Genomic DNA, 20860 nt, shown 5'->3' with positions numbered 1-20860 from the left:
CCTATCTATCTTCAAGTCCACATGAAGGTTCAACCTTAACCATGATTAAAGCTGTGGTTCATGTTAAATCCTAACCATAGCTGGCTGCAACCCTAATTTTAGCATAACCTTGGTTTATCATACTTTTATTCTACTTTTCTTTTTGGACCCGTAAGGTGCTGAAGCTCTACTCTGCCTGTCACTCCCTTTAACAAGGAGTCTGGCTCTGGGTAGCCTGGCTCAATTTAACCACTGCATATGTGAAGGGAAAAGGTATAGCTAGTCAATTGCACGACTGAATGCATTTAACCCAACCCCTCTGAATAAGAGATGACTGGGCTGCCTTAATCGACGTCCAGAGTAGTTGTTGTCTGGGGTTAACTGCCTTGCTCAAGGGCAGAACGGCAGATTTTTCCACCTTGCCGGCTCAGGGATTCTAACCAACAACCTTTCAGTTACTGGCCCAACACTGTTAACCGACAGGCTACATACCTATGTTTGTGTGAGGGAGATGCATTGATTTCTTTTGTTTTATCTGACAGGTTTAATCATCTAAACTCAAGTTGTGTTCACTCTCTCCTATGTCAATAGAACGTCACCGCAATCTGATCTTCTGTCAGAGCTAGTGTTGAGCACCCGAGCCATTTCTGCTCTACTACACAGTGAAATCAGTCATGACCATTGCACTTCACCCCTAAGGTCAAACATGAGAAATGAGAAAAAAGTACAAAAGGCCATGTAAATCTATGCTAGCTGACTGGGAGAAACATTTAGAAAAGAGTAAAAAGGACACTGCTTTGTTTGTCCAAGGAGGGTCATCCATCATAATTATAATTAGAAAGTGTCACCTCACCTTTCTGCCCGATCAGCAGCTGATTAAATATTCTCTGGCTGCAGCCAATAATTGAATTGTGTGTGTATGTGCGAGCAAGTGTGTGTAAAACCTAAGGGCTGCTGGGAAAAGCAAAATTAATTACGCACAGGTCTGGCGCCACTAATGAGCGAGCAGTGACTAGCTCCTTATTTCTTCACATTGTGTTGTTGGGCAAGGTTCACCTTTGTCTGGCAGAAAAGCTGTTGGAACTGTAGTCACTACTAGTCAGACATTAGCAGGTTATATACATGAAAACCTATCCACCTATCAATCATTAGCAGGTGATTAGTCCGGTCTTTTACCTGTATGTAAACTACATAAACATGGACTGGATAAAAATCCGTATCACAGAAGCTCTGTGTTCAAATGTAAAGGTAATTTCCGATTGAGCCGACATAGCCTATGCAGTGTTTACCGTGAATGCAGTCTCCGCGAACAGTGCCTTTAAAATTGTATTTGAGCTATAAACGCAGATCTTCCGTGATACGGATTGAATCCAGCCCTTTAAGCGTTGATCATTATTTCAGAGATGAGGTTTAGGGGATGGATTCAATCCGTATCGCTGAAGTTCCACGGTATAGCATGATTTAAATGTAGGGCTGGATTCAATCCGTAGCATCGAAGATTAGCGCTGTTTCCCGGTACAAATGTTACGATCATTTTCGATTGAGCAGACATGCAGTCTCCGCAGATACATTGCCTTTAAATTTCATATCACGCCATAATGCTGATCTTCGGCGCTACAGATTGATTCCAGCCCTTAAAGGCAATGCTCCCGCGTTCATGGAGACTGCATTCACAGTAAACGCTGCGTGTCGGCTCAATCAGAAATTACCTTTACATTTCAATTATGCTATACCAAAGAACTTCTGCAATACGGATTGAATCGAGCCTTTAGGCTCGCTACACTTGCATTAACACAACCATGTGTACGTGACAAATACATTTGATTTGATTTTGCTTTGACTGAACTAGTGTTTACTTTGTGGTGAGTGAATCAAGGACACATAAACCAACAGAGTAAAAAAAAAAAAGACCATTTATTTTCAGTTCCCAAAAGTAGTCAAGTTAAAAATTATATTCGCAAACCATGGGCTGGTGTTACCAGAGCCTAATTTCACATCACAAAACAATCACTGACCACCAACAAGACAATATAGTCTGTACAAAACTATACAAAGTCAATCTAGTACACAGAGAATGAATGACTTCAGAATCAAGTCCACCACTTGGAACTTGCTGAACCACCTTGCTAAACCTGACTACTCAAGTGCAGGACATATCAGTCTGGGGTCCTGGGGCCCTCCAGGTGCACTTTTGGGTTTTTGCCCTACACAGCTGATTCAAATAACCAACTCATCATCAAGCTTTGATTATTTGAGTCAGCTGGGCAAAAACCCAAACGTGCACCTGGGACCGAGAGACGTGCACACACACACATATCAACTCCAACCATGGCCCCTGCAAAATACATTTCTGGGATCATTCACTTGACTTGGAGAGGGGAATCTCAAGATAAAATTGGTGGGCATTTTTAACACAAGGATCATGAGAGGCTGAGGCCGTCATGAGTTTCATCCAGGTTCTGACATTCATGTGTAAATGGAGAGAAGCTGACTAATATATATATATATATTTTTTAATTTAACTAGGCAAGTCAGTTAAGAACAAATTATTTTTTACAATGACGGCCTACCGGGGCTCAGTGGGTTAACTGCCTTGTTCAGGGACAGAACGACAGATTGCTACCTTGTCAGCTCGGGGATTCGATCTAGCAACCTTTCGGTTACTAGTCCAACGCTTTAACCACTAGGCTACCTGCCGCCCGTCAGTGCTTTGAAGGGCTAATGGGGTTAGGAAAAGCTCAGTTGCTAAAGCTTGTCCTCCAAACAGTTTGCATGAAGGGTGTTGTTAAGGTAACTCCAGATATATGGTCTGAGCCACTCATGCCACAAGCACAGTTTGGATAATGCTTCAGTCAGTGAAGGGGCACTTCACCATGGCACAGGCCATTTGCTACACATGACATACAAAGGATACAGAGGTCAGCCAGTTGTACAATGTGGAAATGATCTCTTGAAGGAGATTCGAGAGGGACATGATGAAATTGAAAAATAACTAAAGAAAATCGGGCAGAATTCATGAACACACGACACAGTACTACTTCTGCCTCCTCTCTCTACTCACACTGAATGACATACAGCCCAATGAACACACTACGGGATCAGACTAGTTTGGACAGTTACATATCGGGATATTATTTGACGATATTTCGTACTGTTTTGACAATATCGCACTAGTTGGCTGTACCTGTACCAAAACGCCAGTATTTTTCCTTCATATCTTGTTCTCTGTCTTCTTTTGTATTCAGCACTTTTATTTCCATGACTGATCAAAACTCGTTTCTCATGGATCTCTCTTGTCCCTCTGCAGAAGATATATGGTGAGCAATATGTTTGGAACATCGACTCACAATAAAATCACAGTATTGAATCGCAATACACATCGTATCGGCACCTAAGTATCACAATAATATCATATCGTGGGGTCCCTGGCAATTCCCAGCCCTATTGAACAGTTTATATTGATCGGGAGAGACTACAATCAAAAAAATAGCCCCTTGTAGGGTACAGTAGGAGATGGAACAACTAAACATTTCCTGCTTGGACACTGTAGCCAGTGAAGGATTATGATAAAGGCCTTGACAGATTTTCAAGGTATATCAAATACTCTTTAAAGACGATACCTTTTCAATGATGTTTCATCATTGTGTTTATATTTTTTTTTACAATCACAGAAATAGAAAATACTGCATTCTAACATACATCTCTGCACATAAAAATGGAGCGACACTGTGGATTTGCTGACAGAAAAGGTCTGTTATGGGAGCCTCATGCCTTATACAAGTTCTACCTCTGCTGGCCTCTGTCTGAACTGCGGCTGGTTCCAGACAATAGGAGGGGACAGTTTTCCAAGGCCTCACAGCAAGGCTCATCCAGTGATGGTATGGTAAACATACAGGTGATATTTAGTGGGGAGTTCAAGTGTTTAAGTTTTAACAGAGAAGATCTAGAGCCCAAAACGAGCTGGGGTGCGCTTTGGGGTCATGGGTGCCTCCTCCTTCCTTCCCGGGGTGCAGATTTTCACAGCCCTATCGAGACAAAAGAATAAACAATTGGCAATGACAGAAGAGAATTAAAAAAACAACAACTTGCCATGTCAAACATAATGGGACAGGCTAGTAGGGAGGGACAGGCTAGTAGGGAGGGACAGGCTAGTAGGGAGGGACAGGCTAGTAGGGAGGGACAGGCTAGCAGGGAGGGACAGGCTAGTAGGGAGGGACAGGCTAGTAGGGAGGGACAGGCTAGTGAGGGGGGACAGGCTAGTGAGGGGGGACAGGCTAGTGAGGGGGGACAGGCTAGTGAGTGGGGACAGGCTAGTGAGTGGGGACAGACTAGTAGGGAGGGACAGGCTAGTAGGGAGGGACAGGCTAGTCGGGGGGGGCAGGCTAGCAGGGAGAGACAGGCTAGCAGGGAGAGACAGGCTGACAGCAAAATCTATCATCTTTAATTACAGTAGTGCAACACCCTGACACTACCCAGTATTCTCTCCTCAGTCCTCACACACTCCAGCAGCAGCAATTACAGCCATCAGGTCATAACCCAGTCCTTCCCTTCATCCCTAAGTTCTGACGTAAAGCTTTGAGCCCACTTATCTGAGTACGGGTGGTGGTGGTGGGGGGGGGTTGCTGAATGACAGACAGGAACCAGATCAAAATGTGTAGTAGAAGTGTTTCATGGGGCCCCGGCACGGTGAAGGGACGCTTGTGTTCACAGGCAGAGGAGGACAAAAGCAGCTGAGAGCCCACGAGAGCCAGCCATGTTTATTATCATAATTCTGAGGCACTCGCTCTCTAATCTATTCCTTAATCCTCCGTGTTTTAATGTGATTATTTTGGAGAATGGCTGACACACACAGACTGATTTAGCAATACATCTGCTGATTCATTAACAATAAAAGTGTTATTTCTTTCCTCCCAAACCCATCTCTCTTTTGTGAGCCTTGTGGAACGAGTGTGAAATAAAAAATGTCCTTTCTAATTTGAAAATTAACGCTGGCTCCTTTCTCCCCTCTGCTGTGGCACCATTTAAATTGCAGCAGTAATGGGGGTCAGCCAGGAGTCAATATTATTCATTTTGTCTCGTCTGGAGGGACTGGAGGTGAGAAAAGCTCATCATGGAAAGAGAGAGGCAGAAAAGACAGAGAGGATAAGAGAGAAGGAGAGGCAGAGAGAATTAGAGAGATAGGTAGAGAAGACAGAGAGGATAAGGCAGAAGAAGAGGCAGAGAGAATTAGAGATAGGAAGAGAAGACAGAGAGGATAAGGCAGAAGAAGAGGCAGTGAAAATGAGAGAGAGATGGGTAGAGAAGCAGCTAAATTAACCAGTTTCTACGACTCGGAATAAAATCCATTCTGGAAAACTAACATTGTTTCCCAGTGACCCCCACTGTAAAATAGCAAACTTCGTCGTCCATTTTTTTGTTATACAGAAATAACAAAACATGCAGAAAAGCTGCTGCTGTTGTTTAATGCACATGTAACCAGGTCAAAAATCACAACCTACGTTCACAATGCTCCCACGTAGGGAAATGGAGCCTGCGAGAAGAGCCCTGTGGATTCAGGCTATTTGGGGTGGGAGAGTGGGAAATGTAGGGATGTGGTGTCCAATTAGGCTACATGTAGCTATGTGTGTAAAAAAAAACATTTCATCACAGGGAAGACATTTAACTTGTTAAGTACAGTCTGTTTGTAACTCCACTCACTACTTGTAGCTGTATAGTCTGTTGTTGACCTGGCTAGCTTAATGTTCTGGTTGGTAGGTAGCTAGCACTCACATGGCTAACGTTAGCGCGTCATGAAACGGGGCACGAGGGAAGCCTTTCAATATTACGTTTTTCTCAGTAGCGGGAACGCTTGGCAATGTTGAAAAGTCATGTTTAGACATGTACTTTTCTTAACTGTAGCTTTGTAATTGACTAAAACAACCAGACAACAAGAAAATTGCGTTTGAAAAAAGGTCAAGATTTTGCTGTGAGCCAATTGGGTAACCAAGGTAGCCACAGGTTGTTTTCCCCACAGGCGGGTGGGGCCGCCGCGGTCTATTTCATAGCGACTGGGACTATTGTCAGAGTGAAACCTCTCTGTGAAGAATAGATGAAGGTAGATGAGTGTATACCTGACGCTGCCCACATTACTCTTCCTGTCCTGATCCTCTCTCCTGCTCCTCAGTTGCTGCTCTGCCAGAGACATCTCCTCCTCCATGTTAGTGATCTCCTCCTTGGCCCGCCGCCGGTTCTCCTGCACACAGAGAGAGAGGAACAGAGGGGTGAGAGGAGAGAAAAGGGCAGAGGGAGGAGGAATTAACCATGAGACATAGGGAGGGAGGAAGTAAAGGCCGAAGAGCTTACCATCCTGCTCTTCCCTGCCTGTTTGACACTGTAGAACATAGGCCCCAGCTCAGCCAGCCACTCCCCATCCACCGCAGTCACACACTGCATGTACTCCTGCCGGAGGGACAACAAACACAGGTTACAACATTAGAACACAGTAACAGAGCTAGAAGGCTGATATACACGACAGCTCTTTCTGGTGAGTCAAGGTGTAGAACATCATCTCTGAAAAGTCCAGATCAGAGCGTAGCTGTGTGGAGGCTGGGTCTGTTACCTTGGTGGTCATGACCAGCTCGTGGTAGGTGATGTAGTCTGGGGTGTAGCCCATGCCAAACAGAGAGCTGGTGGGGTGGAGGTGGCAGGGCATCCCTGTCCTCACGTTCACATACTCCCCTATGCCCTTCAGCTTGGCTGCCTGGTGGAAGTAGGCAGCACAGATACACTTCCTGATGATGTCCCAGTCTGAGCCACAGGACACCAGGTTCATCCTCTGCTGCACCATGATGTCTTTGAGCTGGGAGCGGACCTCGCGCACCTGAAACGCCCACAGACAGAGACACGTTAGCTACCGGAGAACCAACACAAGAGGACATTCAATACACATTGCTCAGTGTGTGACTATTGTGATGCAAAGTGGTAATGAAGTGCATTTGGATCCTAAGCCAGGGCGACTGGTCAGAGAGGGTGAAGGACAGGGGCGTGGTCTGACCTTACGCATGGCCTTGGTGTGGATGAAGTGTTCGTTGCACCAGATGCTGGAGTAGTTGTTGTTCTTCCACTGCAGGTAGACGTTCAGGTAGGTCAGGTGGTCGCTCTCTGGGACCGAGAACTTCTCCCTCACCTGGTCACTCTCCTCCTCACGACCCTGGAAAGGTCGGGACACAGAGGAAATACAGGGGTCACAACTGTCCAGTGTGTAATGTGAATTTTTCTTAATGACAGAAAGAGAAACAAACATTAGCAACACATTAAGAAATGAATCGGTTGGCGATCTCAATGACATCTACCTTAGGCCTGTAGAAGATGGCCGGTACAGACAGCATGGAGACGATGATGAGGATGTCAGCACTGCAGCCCATGTCACATGATACGATCAGCATCTTGGACAGAGCCGGGTCCAGAGGGAACTCCACCATCAGCCTCCCAGTGGGCGTCAGGGAACCTGAGGGGGACACAAATAATAACACTTCCTGTCTACAGACAGAGGAGAGGGGGAACACAATACAGGTGACACCTTCCTGTGTTGACAGTGGAGGATGGTTGTAAAAAATATTTACATCAAACTTTGCCAGGTCTGATTTAAATGATTACATGACAGACTATAAGGAGCTTAGAGGGAAAGTGCAGAGGCAGAACAGGCTGTAATGGCCAGGTAAACCTTAATCAGAGATAATCTGCTGTTAACACACCACACAGGCAAACGTCAAAAGTCCTCCACAGACACCAAATCCCCTAATCCCCAGGGATCTGGCTCAGATGAGACAGAGATGAGACTCAGCCAGTCAAATCTAACAGAGGATAAAGCACTATGCAATTACTCCACTACCTACGCCACAGTGCTACCTAGCTCTGTACTTTACGGTGTGCAGTGTGTGTACATACCATTACAGCAACCTATTGACTAGTTCCATCATCCAAGTCTCTCCTCGCAACACATGAAGTAGTTATTGTTAATCTGTTGGCTGTATGCTGGTGGGGAACACATACTTATCCCAGCGTATTTTAACCTTGTTTTCTCAGATAGAATAATTTATCTGATCAGTTTGTGCATTTGGTGGCCTAATCTTGAGTGATGTGGTCCAGGCCAGGGCAGAGACCCACCTGTGTTGTCCAGGGCCCCCAGGATCCACAGCTGGTACATGGAGTTGAGCATGTTGTCCTCGGGCGGGGGGTCCATGAAGTGGAAGAGCAGCAGGTCCTGGACTCCCAGGGATTTGAGCAGCAGCACCACGTTGGCCAGGTTGGTCCTCTGAATCTCTGGGATGGTGGTGGTCAACATCTCATTCTTGAAGGCGCTCTGGGTGTACAGCCTGGATGGACAGAGGAGGAGAGAAGGAGAGATGGCGTGACAGAGACAACGACAGGGGGGAGATTATTGAATCATCTAGCAGACACACCATTTTTCTAAACGCACAAATGCTCCATAGAGTGACAGGTCTGGAGACGCTGTCTTCACCACCTGGTTAAACCCACTCTGCATGGCACCGATATGATTTCACACAGTGCTCACACCTGTAACAGTGGCACCGGGATTGAGAAGCCTCCGTTTCCATGAAAGCTGAACTCTCCCCAACTGACATTTAGAGAAGGGCAAAGAAACAGGCCTACTGCACATGATTAACATTTAACCAAGCTACTTATGAGGTATTTACTATCCAAACTATTTAGAGCAACACCCATTGCTGCTTCAGACTGATAGGTCTGGCCTAACAAAGCATCTCTCAACCATTTCAGTTAGTGGCTAATCCCTCTGAAGTGTGTGCATTATGGGGGAATGATCTGCGTTTGTTTACGCCGGGTTGTGTGAATGTCCTCGGGGCTGGAGATGTGCGGTGTGTGTGTGTGTGTGTGTTGGGTGCAGTCACAGCTAAGAGGTGCTTTGAGTAGCAGATTCTCCACACAAGTCGAGTCACCCAGCACGGCGCATCCACGTCACCTCCCGCCCCTCCAAACGCCTCGGCCCCACTCACTCTAAAGCTCCACTCCCAAATTGATTCTTCACAGATCTGTGCGTGTGTGTGAGGGGAGGGGGGTAATCTTGGTAGAGGGCGCTTTTATAACATTCCCAGCTCATTTACAAGGCAAAACAATCACGTGTCTGGTGCGTGTCACCATCTCCCTCAACTTGGGGAAGTATGACAGATAGGAGAAAGGTCATGTGAAATCTCAGAGAGAACAGGCTTTTGTGTCACATTCTCCCTGCTGTAAACAGAGTTAAACTGCATGAAATCCTGTGGAGATTAGGATTCTCCCTCCCTCTCTCCCTCCCAGCCTCTGATGGCTTTGAAAGCAGCCGGCCGCCTTGCAGATCAGAGGCATGGACAGCCCATCTGAGGGGAGCTCTGATGTGCATCAGCCAGAGGATGAAACACCGGCGGCGGCATTGCACACAACACACACACACAATCGCGCTTCAGATAGACACCAGTTTCAGCACGGCTCACCATACAAAAGGATGCTAATGTTTGTATCTGGCTTTCTACCTTTTTGGTAGATAGGAGAGGTTGGAATGAGATAGCAGGCAGAGTGAGGAGAATTGTGTAATTCAGCCTGTATCTAGGCCCAGATAGACATAAAAGGGGGAAGATATGGCTGATCTAAGGTTTAGTTCCAGACTGCTTCCGTCAGATGCAGGAGTACTGAAGTATCTTTCTAGAAGACAGGACACTCTTGACATAGACCAGTGTCAGACATCTGAATACTACTTCCTGCTAGCCCTGACTGGAACACTCAAACATCACACCAAGGTGACACCTTCAAATAACTGCCTTTCATTACACCTTCATTATGGCTCCATACTTTACAACAACTGGAGGACAAAGGAAGCCCTCTGGAAACTGAGGAAGGTGGGAGGACTGCACATTTGGAGTGCGAGACTGCGCGCTTGTGAGTAAGTGTGCGCTTGTGTGTGTAGACAGTGACTGACCTGTAGCACTGGCCCGGCCCTGTACGACCTGCTCTGCCCGCACGCTGGTTGGCGTTAGCCTGGCTGATGGGGTACACCTGCAGGGCATCCATGCCAATGCGAGGGTTGAACACCTGCCAAAGAGAACACATCAGCATCAGAGAAATACTATCCTAACATGGCTTGTCTTATCATTCGATAGTCTGGGGAAGATATGGAGGGTGACAGGGTACCTTGAGTTTGCAGTATCCAGCATCCACAACAAACATGATACCATCCACAGTCAGGGAGGTCTCGGCGATGTTGGTGGCAACGATGCACTTCCTCACACCATCTGGAGCCTGGCAGTTAGAGAACACAACAAAGACATTACCTACACGTCACTTTACCAGTAAGGAGGACGAGTTCCTTTTTGTGTTAGGTATATGCATTCCGACTAGCTAATAGCAAGCATGCTTGTGTACAAAGGATACTGCAGTATGTTAAGATTTCCAACTGTACATGTTAGTGGAACAGTAAGTGGGTGTTATTGGTTACCTTCTGGAAGATCTTGGCCTGGAGGTCAGAGGGCAGCTGGGAGTAGATGGGCAGTACAGTTAGAGGAGGGGCGCTCTCCAGATCCTCCAGACGCTCCACGATCTGGTCTGACGTCACCTCGATGTCCTCCTGGCCAGGCATGAAGATGAGGATGTCTCCCCCCATACCACTAAGGTGGATCTGTAGGGCCTGCTTCACTGCTGCCTCCACATAGTCTTCCTGGGGAGTCTGCACTCAGACAACACACAACACTGTTAGAATACACAGCAACCACACACTACCTTGGTACAAATAACAATAGTCTTATCCCATGACTAAACCGGCCCCGCGGCTGCGGCTGCCATTGTTGAGCATGATCATTTTGTCGATCCCCACCAGACGCGACCGAACACGCAGGTTAAAATACCAGAACCAACTGTGAATCCATTATATACATTTCGGGGAAGGTCAAAACACATGAAACATTCATGGACATTTAGCTAGATAGCCGTTGCTAGCAGTTTGTCCAGGGATGTTATTTTACTTGACATGCAAATGGTTCTCTTTTCAGTTGGTTCTTTGTACAATTTTACAAATTAGTGTTTCTCTACTCCGACGATTAATCCACAGACAAAAGTGAAACCCAGTTAGTTTTTTAGTTATCTTTGATTAATCTCTCCTTGTTGGTCTTTAAACAACCACGTGGGTTTGCATCTTTGTGAAAACCAATAATGAGATGGAAATGGTGGGACTTGCATTGCATCAAGCATCTTAAATAGAACCAAGTAGTGTGGATGAAATGACTGAAAAACATGCATGCGTACATCTATTTTGCAACGCTCGCCCCGGTCTAGTCAGGGTGTAAGTCATTATACAAATGAAATGGCTGTGTTGAAACAAATAATAATAAATGGATGTTGAATGGAGAGTTGGACACAATACCTTGCTGAATAAGATGTCTACAGGGAATGTTCTTCCTGGAATGTGGAATATGGGAACGTTGCCGAAAAATGCAGCAAATTTGTCAGAGTCCATGGTGGCTGAGGTGACTATCAGCTTGAGGTCAGAACGCCTCGATACAACCTGGAAGAAAAGGACAGAGAGAGAGAGTTCTAATACTGCTTACAACAAGGCAAACAAAGCCTCTGAATAAAAAAATATGCATGCAAAATAATCACAATTGAATAACATCCAGTGAGCTGTAAAAGTGTCTCCCTGGTCTGGCAGTCTAAGCCACTGTCCCTGGAACACATCACTGCCAGTATGAGTTTGAATCCAGCCCACTGCTCTTTCAGCACTCTTTCTCCAACCTTTCACCTCTATATCGCTCTATCCAACAAACATACAAAATACTTTAAAAAAAAAGTTGTCTCTCTGACCTCTCGTAGCAGGCCAAACAGCACGTCTGTGTTGAGGGAGCGTTCGTGGGCCTCGTCCATGATGACAGCACTGTAGTGGTCCAGATCTGACTCCCTGAGAGACTCTCTCAGCAGGATGCCGTCTGTCATGTACTTTATCACAGTCTTCTCCGACGTACAGTCCTCAAAACGGATCGCATAACCCACCTGCAAAGAAAAAAAACAAATGGTTTAGTAGTGAACTACATACATTTACATTCCACGTATGAATCACGGCCTTCAAACGACAGTGCTACGGACCAACCAAAGAAACGAGCTGGCGAGGACAGTTCTATTACAAGTTGTAGAAAGGAAGTGGTGTATAATCTCTGAATCACCACTAGATAGCAGTGTTGCACAACATATGAATACAAGTGTCAACTCCATAAGGAGAAAACCAAGTCAGGACCATGACTCAACATCAATTGACAGATGACCTCTATAAAAACAGTGAAGATTGATATCTGGTGAAAAAAAACACTTATTGTGTTCTGGAGTACTTCTTTCCTCTATAAACAAGTTAATTGCAGTTCATAAACTCTTGCCAGGTCTGCTACACTGGGTTAACTGATAAGACTAGTTATCCACTGCTTTGACTGATCCATAGATCAGTGTTTCTAAGACCTAGTTAATGTTTGTCTAGTGGCTCCTCCATCAGCCAACTGAATGCTCACCTCCTCTCCCAGGTTGCTGCCCAGCTCCTCGCTGACTCTCTTGGCCACGCTCATGGCTGCCACTCTGCGGGGCTGGGTGCAGCCCACCATGCCGTAACTGGTGTAGCCGTCCTCGTGAAGGTACTGGGTCAGCTGGGTGGTCTTCCCACTGCCCGTCTCCCCCACCACGATCACAATGCTGTTGTCCCTGGAGAGAATCACATCACAACCAATAATATTACAATCCTGATGGGACTTTCAACCTTACGAAACTGTGGAAACATGAATAACGGCTCACGAAAACAGATCCGGAAGTGTATTCGTCAATGTTTTACAAATGCTGTCTAACATTACCTAAGTCACCTTTAATGTGGTCATTCTCTAACCAAAGGTAAATCACATATGAACATTCTGACTTCACAGCCCCCAACTCCCCCCTTCATTGCCATACATGTCTTGTCCTACACCCTGAATGAAAGCCTGCATCTGGGGTAAGGCTGGGGGTGACGTGGTCCCAGGACAGCCAGGCCGGGTCCAGTAGAGTAGCTACCTGATGATGTTGAGCAGCTGCTGTCTCACAGCGAAGATGGGCAGATACTGCCTCTGCTCCAACAGGGTCTTCTTCTTAGCAAACTCACTGCTGGCCTCACTCTTATCTTTCATGTGGTCTGCAAACTTCTGATCCGTTCTGGAGGGAAGCAGGAGAAGAGAGGGAGGGAATTAATGAGGTTGTTCTTGTCACATGTTCTTGTCACAACGGATGTTTAATAAACATTCAAAATGGACACAAAATAAGCCTTTAGTAAAGGGCTTGTTACCTGTAGTCCACCTTGCCATCCTCGCCCACTGGTTTGCCCCCAGAGCTATCCCCGTCCTCGGTCTTCTTGATGCCCATAATGTCACCCAGCTTGGTGCCTGCCAGCTCCCAGTGTTTCTGTTGAGCCTGGAGAAACAATCAAAATAACAGTCAGATATTCAGCCAGTAACCATACCATCAAGTACTTTATAGCTGTTTTAAACTTCATTCCACTCAGCCTACCTTCTTGCGTTCCTTCTGCTCGCGGTGCTTGCGGACCAGCTGGCTGCCCTTGCGGGAGATGATGGCCATGTCAGAGGTGGCGTCTTTCACAGGGATGACAGGCTCCGGCTACAGCACAGAGAACCATCAGCAACAGTACGCATTCAGTACACAGCAACTCTGATAGTAAGTCCACTAGTTATTACTCAACCAGTACCAAATACTTTACAGCAGACTCTCACAATCCCTCAACAAGCCTGCAACAGCTCTCCCCCAACGGCTCTGACCTTAAAACTATATACACTCCTCTACATATTTGGACAGTGAAGAAAAAATATTTGTCTCTATACTCCAACATTTTGGATTTGAGATAAAATGTTTTATATGAGGCGACAGAACAGAATGTCACCTTATTTAGAGAAGGGTACCAAAAAATGTCTGCAGCATTGAAGGACCCCAAGGACACTGTGGCCTCCATCATTCTTAAATGGAAGACGTTTGGAACCACCACTCTTCCTAGAGCTGGGTACCCGGCCAAACTGAGCAATCGGGAGAGAAGGTCAGACTGAAAGAGCTCCAGAGTTCGTCTGTGGAGATGGGAAAACCTTCCAGAAGGACAACAATCTCTGAATCACTCCACCAATCAGGCCTTTATTGTAGAATGGCCAGACGGAAGCCACTCCTCAGTATAAGGCACATGACAGCCCGCTTGGAGTTTGCCAAAAGGCACGTAAAGGACTCTCAGACGATGAGAAACAAGATTCTTTGGTCTGATGAAACCAAGATTGAACTCTTTGGCTTGACTACCAGGCGTCACGTCTGGAGGAAACCTGGCACCATCCTTACGGTGAAGGATGGTGGTGGCAGCATCATACTGTGGGGATGTTTTTCAGCGGCAGGGACTGGGAGACTAGTCAGGATCGAGGGAAAGATGAACGGAGCAAAGTACAGAGAGATCCTTGATGAAAACCTGCTCCAGAGTGCTCAGGACCTGAGACTGGGGCAAAGGTTCACCTTCCAACAAGACAATGACCCTAAGCACACAGCCAAGACAACACAGGAGTGGCTTCGGGACAAGTTTCCGAATGTTCTTTAGTGGCCCAGCCAAAGCCCGGAGTTGAACCCAATCGAACATCTCTGGAGACCTGAAAAAAGCTGTGCAGCGACGCTCCTCATCCAACCTTACAAAGCTTGAGAGGATCTGCAGAGAAGAATGGGAGAAACTCCCCAAATACAGGTGTGCCAAGCTTGTAGCGTCATACCCAAGAAGACTTGAGGCTGTAATCGCTGCCAAAGGTACTTCCACAAAGTACTGAGTAAAGGGTCTGAATAGGTATGAAGTATGAATAAAATAAGTGAATAAATTTGCAAACATTTCTAAAAACAAGTTTTTGCTTTGTCATTATGGGGTATTGTGTGTAGATTGATGAGGAGAAAAAAACAATTGAATCAATTTTAGAATAAGGCTGTAACATAACAAAATGAGGTAAAAGTCAAGGGGTCTGAATACTTTCCGAATGCACTGTATATTTGGCCTTGTGTTGTAGGTTATTGTCCTGCTGAAAGGTGAATTTGTCTCCCAGTGTCTGGTGGAAAGCAGACAACCAGGTTTTGCTCTAGGATTTTGTCTGTTTAGCTAAAAAACTCCCTATTCCTCACCAATGACCCATAACATGATGCAGCCACCACCATGCTTGAAAATATGATGTGATGTGTTGAATTTGCCCCAAACATTTCTTTGCCACATTTGCTGTTTTACTTTAGTGCCTTATTGCAAACAGGATGCATGTTTTGGAATACTTTTTTATTGTGTACCGGCTTCCTGCTTTTCACTCTGTAGTTACTCCACAATACTACCCTCATTGACCATGTTAATGATCAATCCTCAATTTTCTCCTATCACAGCCATTAAACTCTGTAACTGTTTTAAAGTTACCATTGGCCTCATGGTGAAATCCCTGAGTGGTTTCCTTCCACTCCGGCAATAGAGTTAGAAAGGACACCTGTATCTTTGTAGTGACTGGGCGTATTGATATGCCATCCAAAGTGTAATTAATAACTTCATCATGCTCAAAGGGATATTCAATGTCTGCTTTTGTCATTTTTACCCATCTACCAATAGGCTCCCTACTTTACAAGGCATTGGAAAACCTCCCTGGTCTTTGTGGTTGAATCTTTGTTTGAAATTCACTGCTCGACTGAGGGACCTTACCGAGATAATTGTATGTGTGAGGTACAGAGGTATTCATAAAAAGATCCTGTAGAACACTACTATTGCCCACAGTGAGTGAGTCCATGCATCTTATTAAGCACATTTTTACTCCTGAACTTATTTAGGCTTGCCATAACAAAGGGGTTAAATACTTATTGACTCAAGACATTTCAGATTTTCATTTTTAATTAATTTGTAAACATTTCTAAAAACATAATTCCACTTTTATATTATGTGGTATGTGTGTAGCAGTGACCCAAAATCTCAATTGAATAGATTTTTAATTCAAGCTGCAACACAACAAAATGTGGAAAAAGTCAAGGGGTGTGAATACTTTCTAAAGGCACTGTATTTGGACAAATTCACTTATAGTGTATTCAATTCTGTGAAAGTTTAGTATTTGGTCCCATATTCCTAGCAAGCAATGACTACATTAAGCTGTGACCCTACAAACCTGTTGGATGCATGTGCAGTTTGTTTTGGTTGCGTTTCGGATTATGTTGTGCCCAATGGTAAATTGTGTCATTTTGGAGTCACTTTCATTGTAAATAAGAATAGAATATGTTTCTGAACACTTCTACTTTAATGTGGATGCTAGCATGATTACAGAGAAAAAAAATGTATGAAATGTATGCATTCACTACTGTAAGTCGCTCTGCTAAATGACTAAAATGTAAAAATAAAATTACAGATAATCATGAATTAATCTTGAATAATGATGAGTGAGAAAGTTAGCGGCATAAATATCATACCCCCAAACAATGCTACCCTCCATTATTGGTAAAGGAAACAAAACACGAACCAAATTTAACTTCTTTAGGAAAACAGCCCTAATGTTAGAAACAAACATCATTATGTTGTCATCCAGAGTCACATTTATTTATTTTCCAAGCTATAGAACACAATATTTTACATACAGCAGGTTTTTAAAGGACCTAAGAGAGTGGTCTGCTTTGTGTTTTCATTTTTGCCATGGAAAAAAATATTGCGCCACTGTTATCGTCAGAGCCCTAGTGTCGCCTCACAAAACATTTGATCTCAAATCCTAAATGCTGGAATATAGAGCCAAATGAAAAGTTTTAGCTTCTCTGTCCAAATAAATAGGTAGGGGAGTGTTGGTAATTTCATTGGCCCATAACGTGCTGTAATGATGCATTACCTGCTTGGTGAAGACTATCCTCCCGTCCAGGAAGGGAGGGACCAGGTTGTGAACCAGCAGGTGGACCTTGGCAGCGTTGTCCTCCTCAAAGTCATCATCCACCTCCAGCCTCTGGACCACTCCACTGGTCAGCATACGGTTAGTCTCCCAGCGCTCATTATCCTAGCAGGAGGAACACAACATGCATCGTTAAACACAGACAACACACACACAGAAAATTCTAATCCACGGATGGTAATAACGATCAAAATGATAACTAAACGGGCTACATGCACCCAGGGCTGGAGGTGGTCAAAGAGTAGCAACACAGTGCCATACCTCATTGATCTGTCGTCTCTGGGCAGAGATGCGTTTCTGTGTCTGCTTCTGCAGGATCTGCTCTCTTTTCTTCACATAATCCTCAGAGGTGGAGGTCAGTGGGTTGTGGAACTCGTCATAGCCTTCGTCCATCATGTACCAGTCTCTGTCCGCTTGCTGCAAAACCACAGGACAATAGTCAATACAAAGAAATGTGCATTTATGAATGTTGGGAAAGCTATTCATTTGTGTTACTGCTAAGACTCCACATGTCCACTCACCTTCTGGTCCTCCTCCCACTGCTGCTTCTCATCATCATTATCAAAGGCGATGCCATCCTCCCCTTCATTCTTACCTGGGGCACAGAGACACAATCCACAAACATCAACAAGCCTTATCAGAGCATTAATAAGAGCTCAAACGTGACTGGGGGAAGAGGGAGAGGGGAAGGAGGAGGGGCTTACCTTTCCCACGGGACAGACGAGGAGTGGAGCCCAAGTGCTTCCTGTCATTTGCCCATTCGTTGTACTTGTATGATGGGGTGGGAAGGGGTGTGTCATCAGGATACCGGCCTCTGACTGACCTGGGAACAGAAACAAGAACAGTTCATTTAAAAGCTGAAAATAACACATTTCTAATAGCCACTGAAAATGTGTCTTTTAATAGTACTATAAAACCCAGTTAAATTAACATACGAGTGTTGAGCTGCAGTTGCTTACTTGTCCTTCCTCTCGCTCTCCCGTCCAGAGCGGGGGCTGCGCTCCGACCGTTCAGACTTGTCAGAATCCTTGTGTGAAGGGGCAGGAGACGGAGATTCCCAGTGGGAACGGCGTGAGCTGGCATAGCCGCTGTCATCCTCATCCCAGCTGGTGCGCGAGGGAGTGCCATCTGAGTCAAAGGGTATGAGGAATGGAGGGAGAGAGAGTGCTTAGTGTATTGTAAGCATGACCTAAGGACCTTAAAGAACTGCCTATCCGGGGGTGTGGCAGGGTTACTGACCTTTGGGGCGTGTCTGGGGCGTTGGAGGCTCCTCTCTCTTGCTACCCCGGCTGATGCGTTCGGAGGACCAGCCTTCTCTCTGTGAGCGCTCACTCCTCTCACTGCGGTCTCCACGCTCCGACCGGCTGCTGCCGCCGCCGCGGCTGTTACTGCGCTCCCGCTCATCTGCCATCAAAACAGTTAGTCATTACTTCAGTTACAAACGCACAACAGATAGAAAAGATTGCTATTGCCTGAATATTAACATTGTATACATTTTTTGCTCACCTCTTTCACCCCTTCGATCTCTGTCCGTATCTCTGATCCTCTCTCTGTCCTTCTCCCTCTCTCTGTTTTTGTCCTCTTTGGAGGAGGCGTACATTCCATGCTCACGCCGGTCTTTCTCCCTCTGCTGGTGTTTGCGACGGAACTCTTCGCTGACCCCTCCAGGGTTAGAGGGTGTCTCTGAGCCAGTCACACGGTATTTCCTGCTGCTTTATGAAACATAGAATAAAGTGTCAGTAAGACAACACTGCATGCATGACATCAGTTTAGATATGATCTCTTGATAGGGAGAGAGTATGTATTCTATGCCACTACGAAAAGAGGCTACAGTAACTCAAACCAAATCACTTCAAAACAACATACCTCTCTTTTTTACCACCTTGGTCCTCCTCGTCTTTGTCTTCTTCATCAGACCCAGAATCACTTTTCCCTTCCTCCCAATCCTTGTAGGAGGACACCTTGGATTTCTTGTTATTTCTGTCATCACTGTCAGCCTCAGCCTGCTCCTTGCCCTCACGCTCCTTTCTCTTTTGAGCAGCCAGCAGATCCAGGCCCAGGAGAGAGGTGCGTGGAGTGGGTGCACGAAAGACATGAGGCTCTACTGCTGCACTCTTCTTCTTCACGATCAGCCCGCCGACCTGCGCAGTGGGGTCACTGCCCTCCAGTCGGTGTAGCGACGCATCATCCTCCATGGTCTCAAACAACTGTCTGGATTGGATACCACATTTTTTGGGAGATTAGCCAACTACTAATTCTGTAACGTTACGTTGCATATGGAAATTACATTAAACTAATCGATCCAAAGTATAAAATTGCGCCCGAATAATTCACGGGATGCATTTTAGATTGCTACAGTAGCTAGCTACGCAGCTATTTAGTCACTACTGTAGCTACTTATAGTATATTTGTTACTACTACATCTAACTATTATAACTTAATGACAGATGTGACTTCAAATATATATTTGTTTAAGTAGCTATAGTACCCAGCTAGCTAACTGGATATCGCTCCAGCCAATGAATTAATTAGCGAGCTAGCTATTACGTTACAAAAAGGAAATTAACTAATAGCTACGACTATACACCTGATATTACAGTTGTCAAATCCCATTCATAAACACCGGCTTGCTTACCTTAACAATAGGTGGTGAGTCTATCAAGATCCTGACACGCTAGCTAGTATGTTTTAAGCGAGCTAACGTTAGCTAAACCTGCCACATGTATTTATTGTAACTCAAAAAACGAACTTCAATTACATTAACAACCCGAGTTACTGGGAAAATACCATTCGTGTAAGTACTAAACTGTGTCACCCACTTGAGATGATTCAAACCATTACGAAATAATAGCTATTATCTTTTGTAAATTATGCGTTTTTTGTTTACAAAGACAGAAGTCGCCATTGCTATCCCACAATTCCACGGGATATTCATAAGAAAAACTTTATTAAAATTCTGTACCAGAACAATGGACAATCTACTTTCTTCTTCCTGTGGTTTTCGGCAGACTAGTTTCATATTGCTGCAATTCGCAGGTTGGAGTGCAATTTGCACATTTTTGTCACAAAAAAGGGAAAAGCAGAATGGGGAAAACTTCAATTGCACCACCATCTAACCGTGCACTTATACACTATCCCCAAAAATCCACCACCCCATCACACTACTTTGGTCCTAAATTATCCTCACCAGGCCGTTGGCCTGGGAGGATGGAACCCCTTCTCTCAAAACTTCCTGTAGCTCTTCGGCACTAAAATCTCTCACTTCTCATTTCCGCTCCATCAGTGCAGTGCAGTTGATCACCATGGCTATAAACGCAAGAAATCCAACCATACTAAAAAGCTCTACTCTGGCTCTCTCTCTTCAGGCTTACTCACTGGGGACCTCCCAGTCAACTCACTCACCCTTAGGCTATCCTCTACTCTCTTCACTGCCTCAGCATATGAAACGTTCTGCCCCACTCAAACTCTGGCAATCTCAACCTGTCTCTCACAGGGCACTTTGGATCTCCAGCTGAATGGGCACCCACACAGTTGACACACAGTGCTTTCTCTATCCCAGCTGTACACTACCTCTGACGATGCACTCCTGCACATTTCTCACATCTTGGGACTTCTCTTCTACACAAATCAAATGTATTTATATAGCCCTTCGTACATCAGCTGATATCTCAAAGTGCTGTACAGAAACCCAGCCTAAAACCCCAAACAGCAAGCAATGCATGTGAAAGAAGCACGGTGGCTAGGAAAAACTCCGTAGGAAAAACTCCCTAGAAAGGCCAAAAACCTAGGAAGAAACCTAGAGAGGAATCAGGCTATGAGGTGTGGCCAGTCCTCTTCTGGCTGTGCCGGGTGGATATTATAACAGAACATGGTCAAGATGTTAAAATGTTCATAAATGACCAGCATGGTCAAATAATAAT

At 45.3% G+C, this 20860-nt stretch overlaps 1 protein-coding gene across 2 annotated transcripts; it reads right to left on the bottom strand.

Moving 5' to 3' along the window:
- Window positions 1-3596: 3596 nt before the first annotated feature.
- dhx38 (DEAH (Asp-Glu-Ala-His) box polypeptide 38) lies at window positions 3597-19859 on the bottom strand. Of its 2 annotated transcripts, none has more exons than XM_029767422.1 (25): window positions 19576-19859; window positions 18807-19151; window positions 18447-18652; window positions 18180-18344; window positions 17900-18068; window positions 17645-17763; window positions 17462-17535; window positions 17202-17357; window positions 16884-17045; window positions 13534-13641; window positions 13313-13437; window positions 13045-13182; window positions 12516-12702; window positions 11824-12009; window positions 11387-11527; window positions 10466-10693; window positions 10162-10269; window positions 9950-10062; window positions 8125-8333; window positions 7311-7465; window positions 7013-7168; window positions 6578-6838; window positions 6322-6417; window positions 6090-6211; window positions 3597-4004 (listed from the first exon to the last, which is right to left on the bottom strand). In XM_029767422.1, exons 2-25 carry the CDS (start codon window positions 19133-19135, stop codon window positions 3923-3925), a joined length of 3795 nt encoding a protein of 1264 aa, XP_029623282.1. In that variant the 5' UTR covers window positions 19136-19151; window positions 19576-19859; the 3' UTR covers window positions 3597-3922. The 2 variants fall into 2 exon arrangements, with proteins under 2 accessions (XP_029623282.1, XP_029623283.1); XM_029767423.1 differs by having other exon boundaries at window positions 18447-18649.
- Between the last annotated feature and the right edge of the window lie 1001 nt (window positions 19860-20860).

The sequence above is a fragment of the Salmo trutta genome, chromosome 12 (genome assembly GCF_901001165.1).
Source record: "Salmo trutta chromosome 12, fSalTru1.1, whole genome shotgun sequence".
In the NCBI taxonomy this organism is placed as follows: domain Eukaryota; kingdom Metazoa; phylum Chordata; class Actinopteri; order Salmoniformes; family Salmonidae; genus Salmo; species Salmo trutta.
The sequence above is the reverse complement of the archived record's forward strand: the minus strand, read 5'-3'. Positions and strand labels throughout refer to the sequence as shown.

Bases quoted from the DNA above. Each gene is read 5' to 3' on its own strand.
- dhx38 (XM_029767422.1), bottom strand. From the start codon at position 19,135: ATGGAGGATGATGCGTCGCTACACCGACTGGAGGGCAGTGACCCCACT. The intron at 18,345-18,446 runs GTGAGCAAAAAA...TTTTGATGGCAG, and splicing joins AGATCGAAGGGGTGAAAGAG to ATGAGCGGGAGCGCAGTAAC. The intron at 6,839-7,012 runs GTCAGACCACGC...TGGGCGTTTCAG, and splicing joins ACACCAAGGCCATGCGTAAG to GTGCGCGAGGTCCGCTCCCA.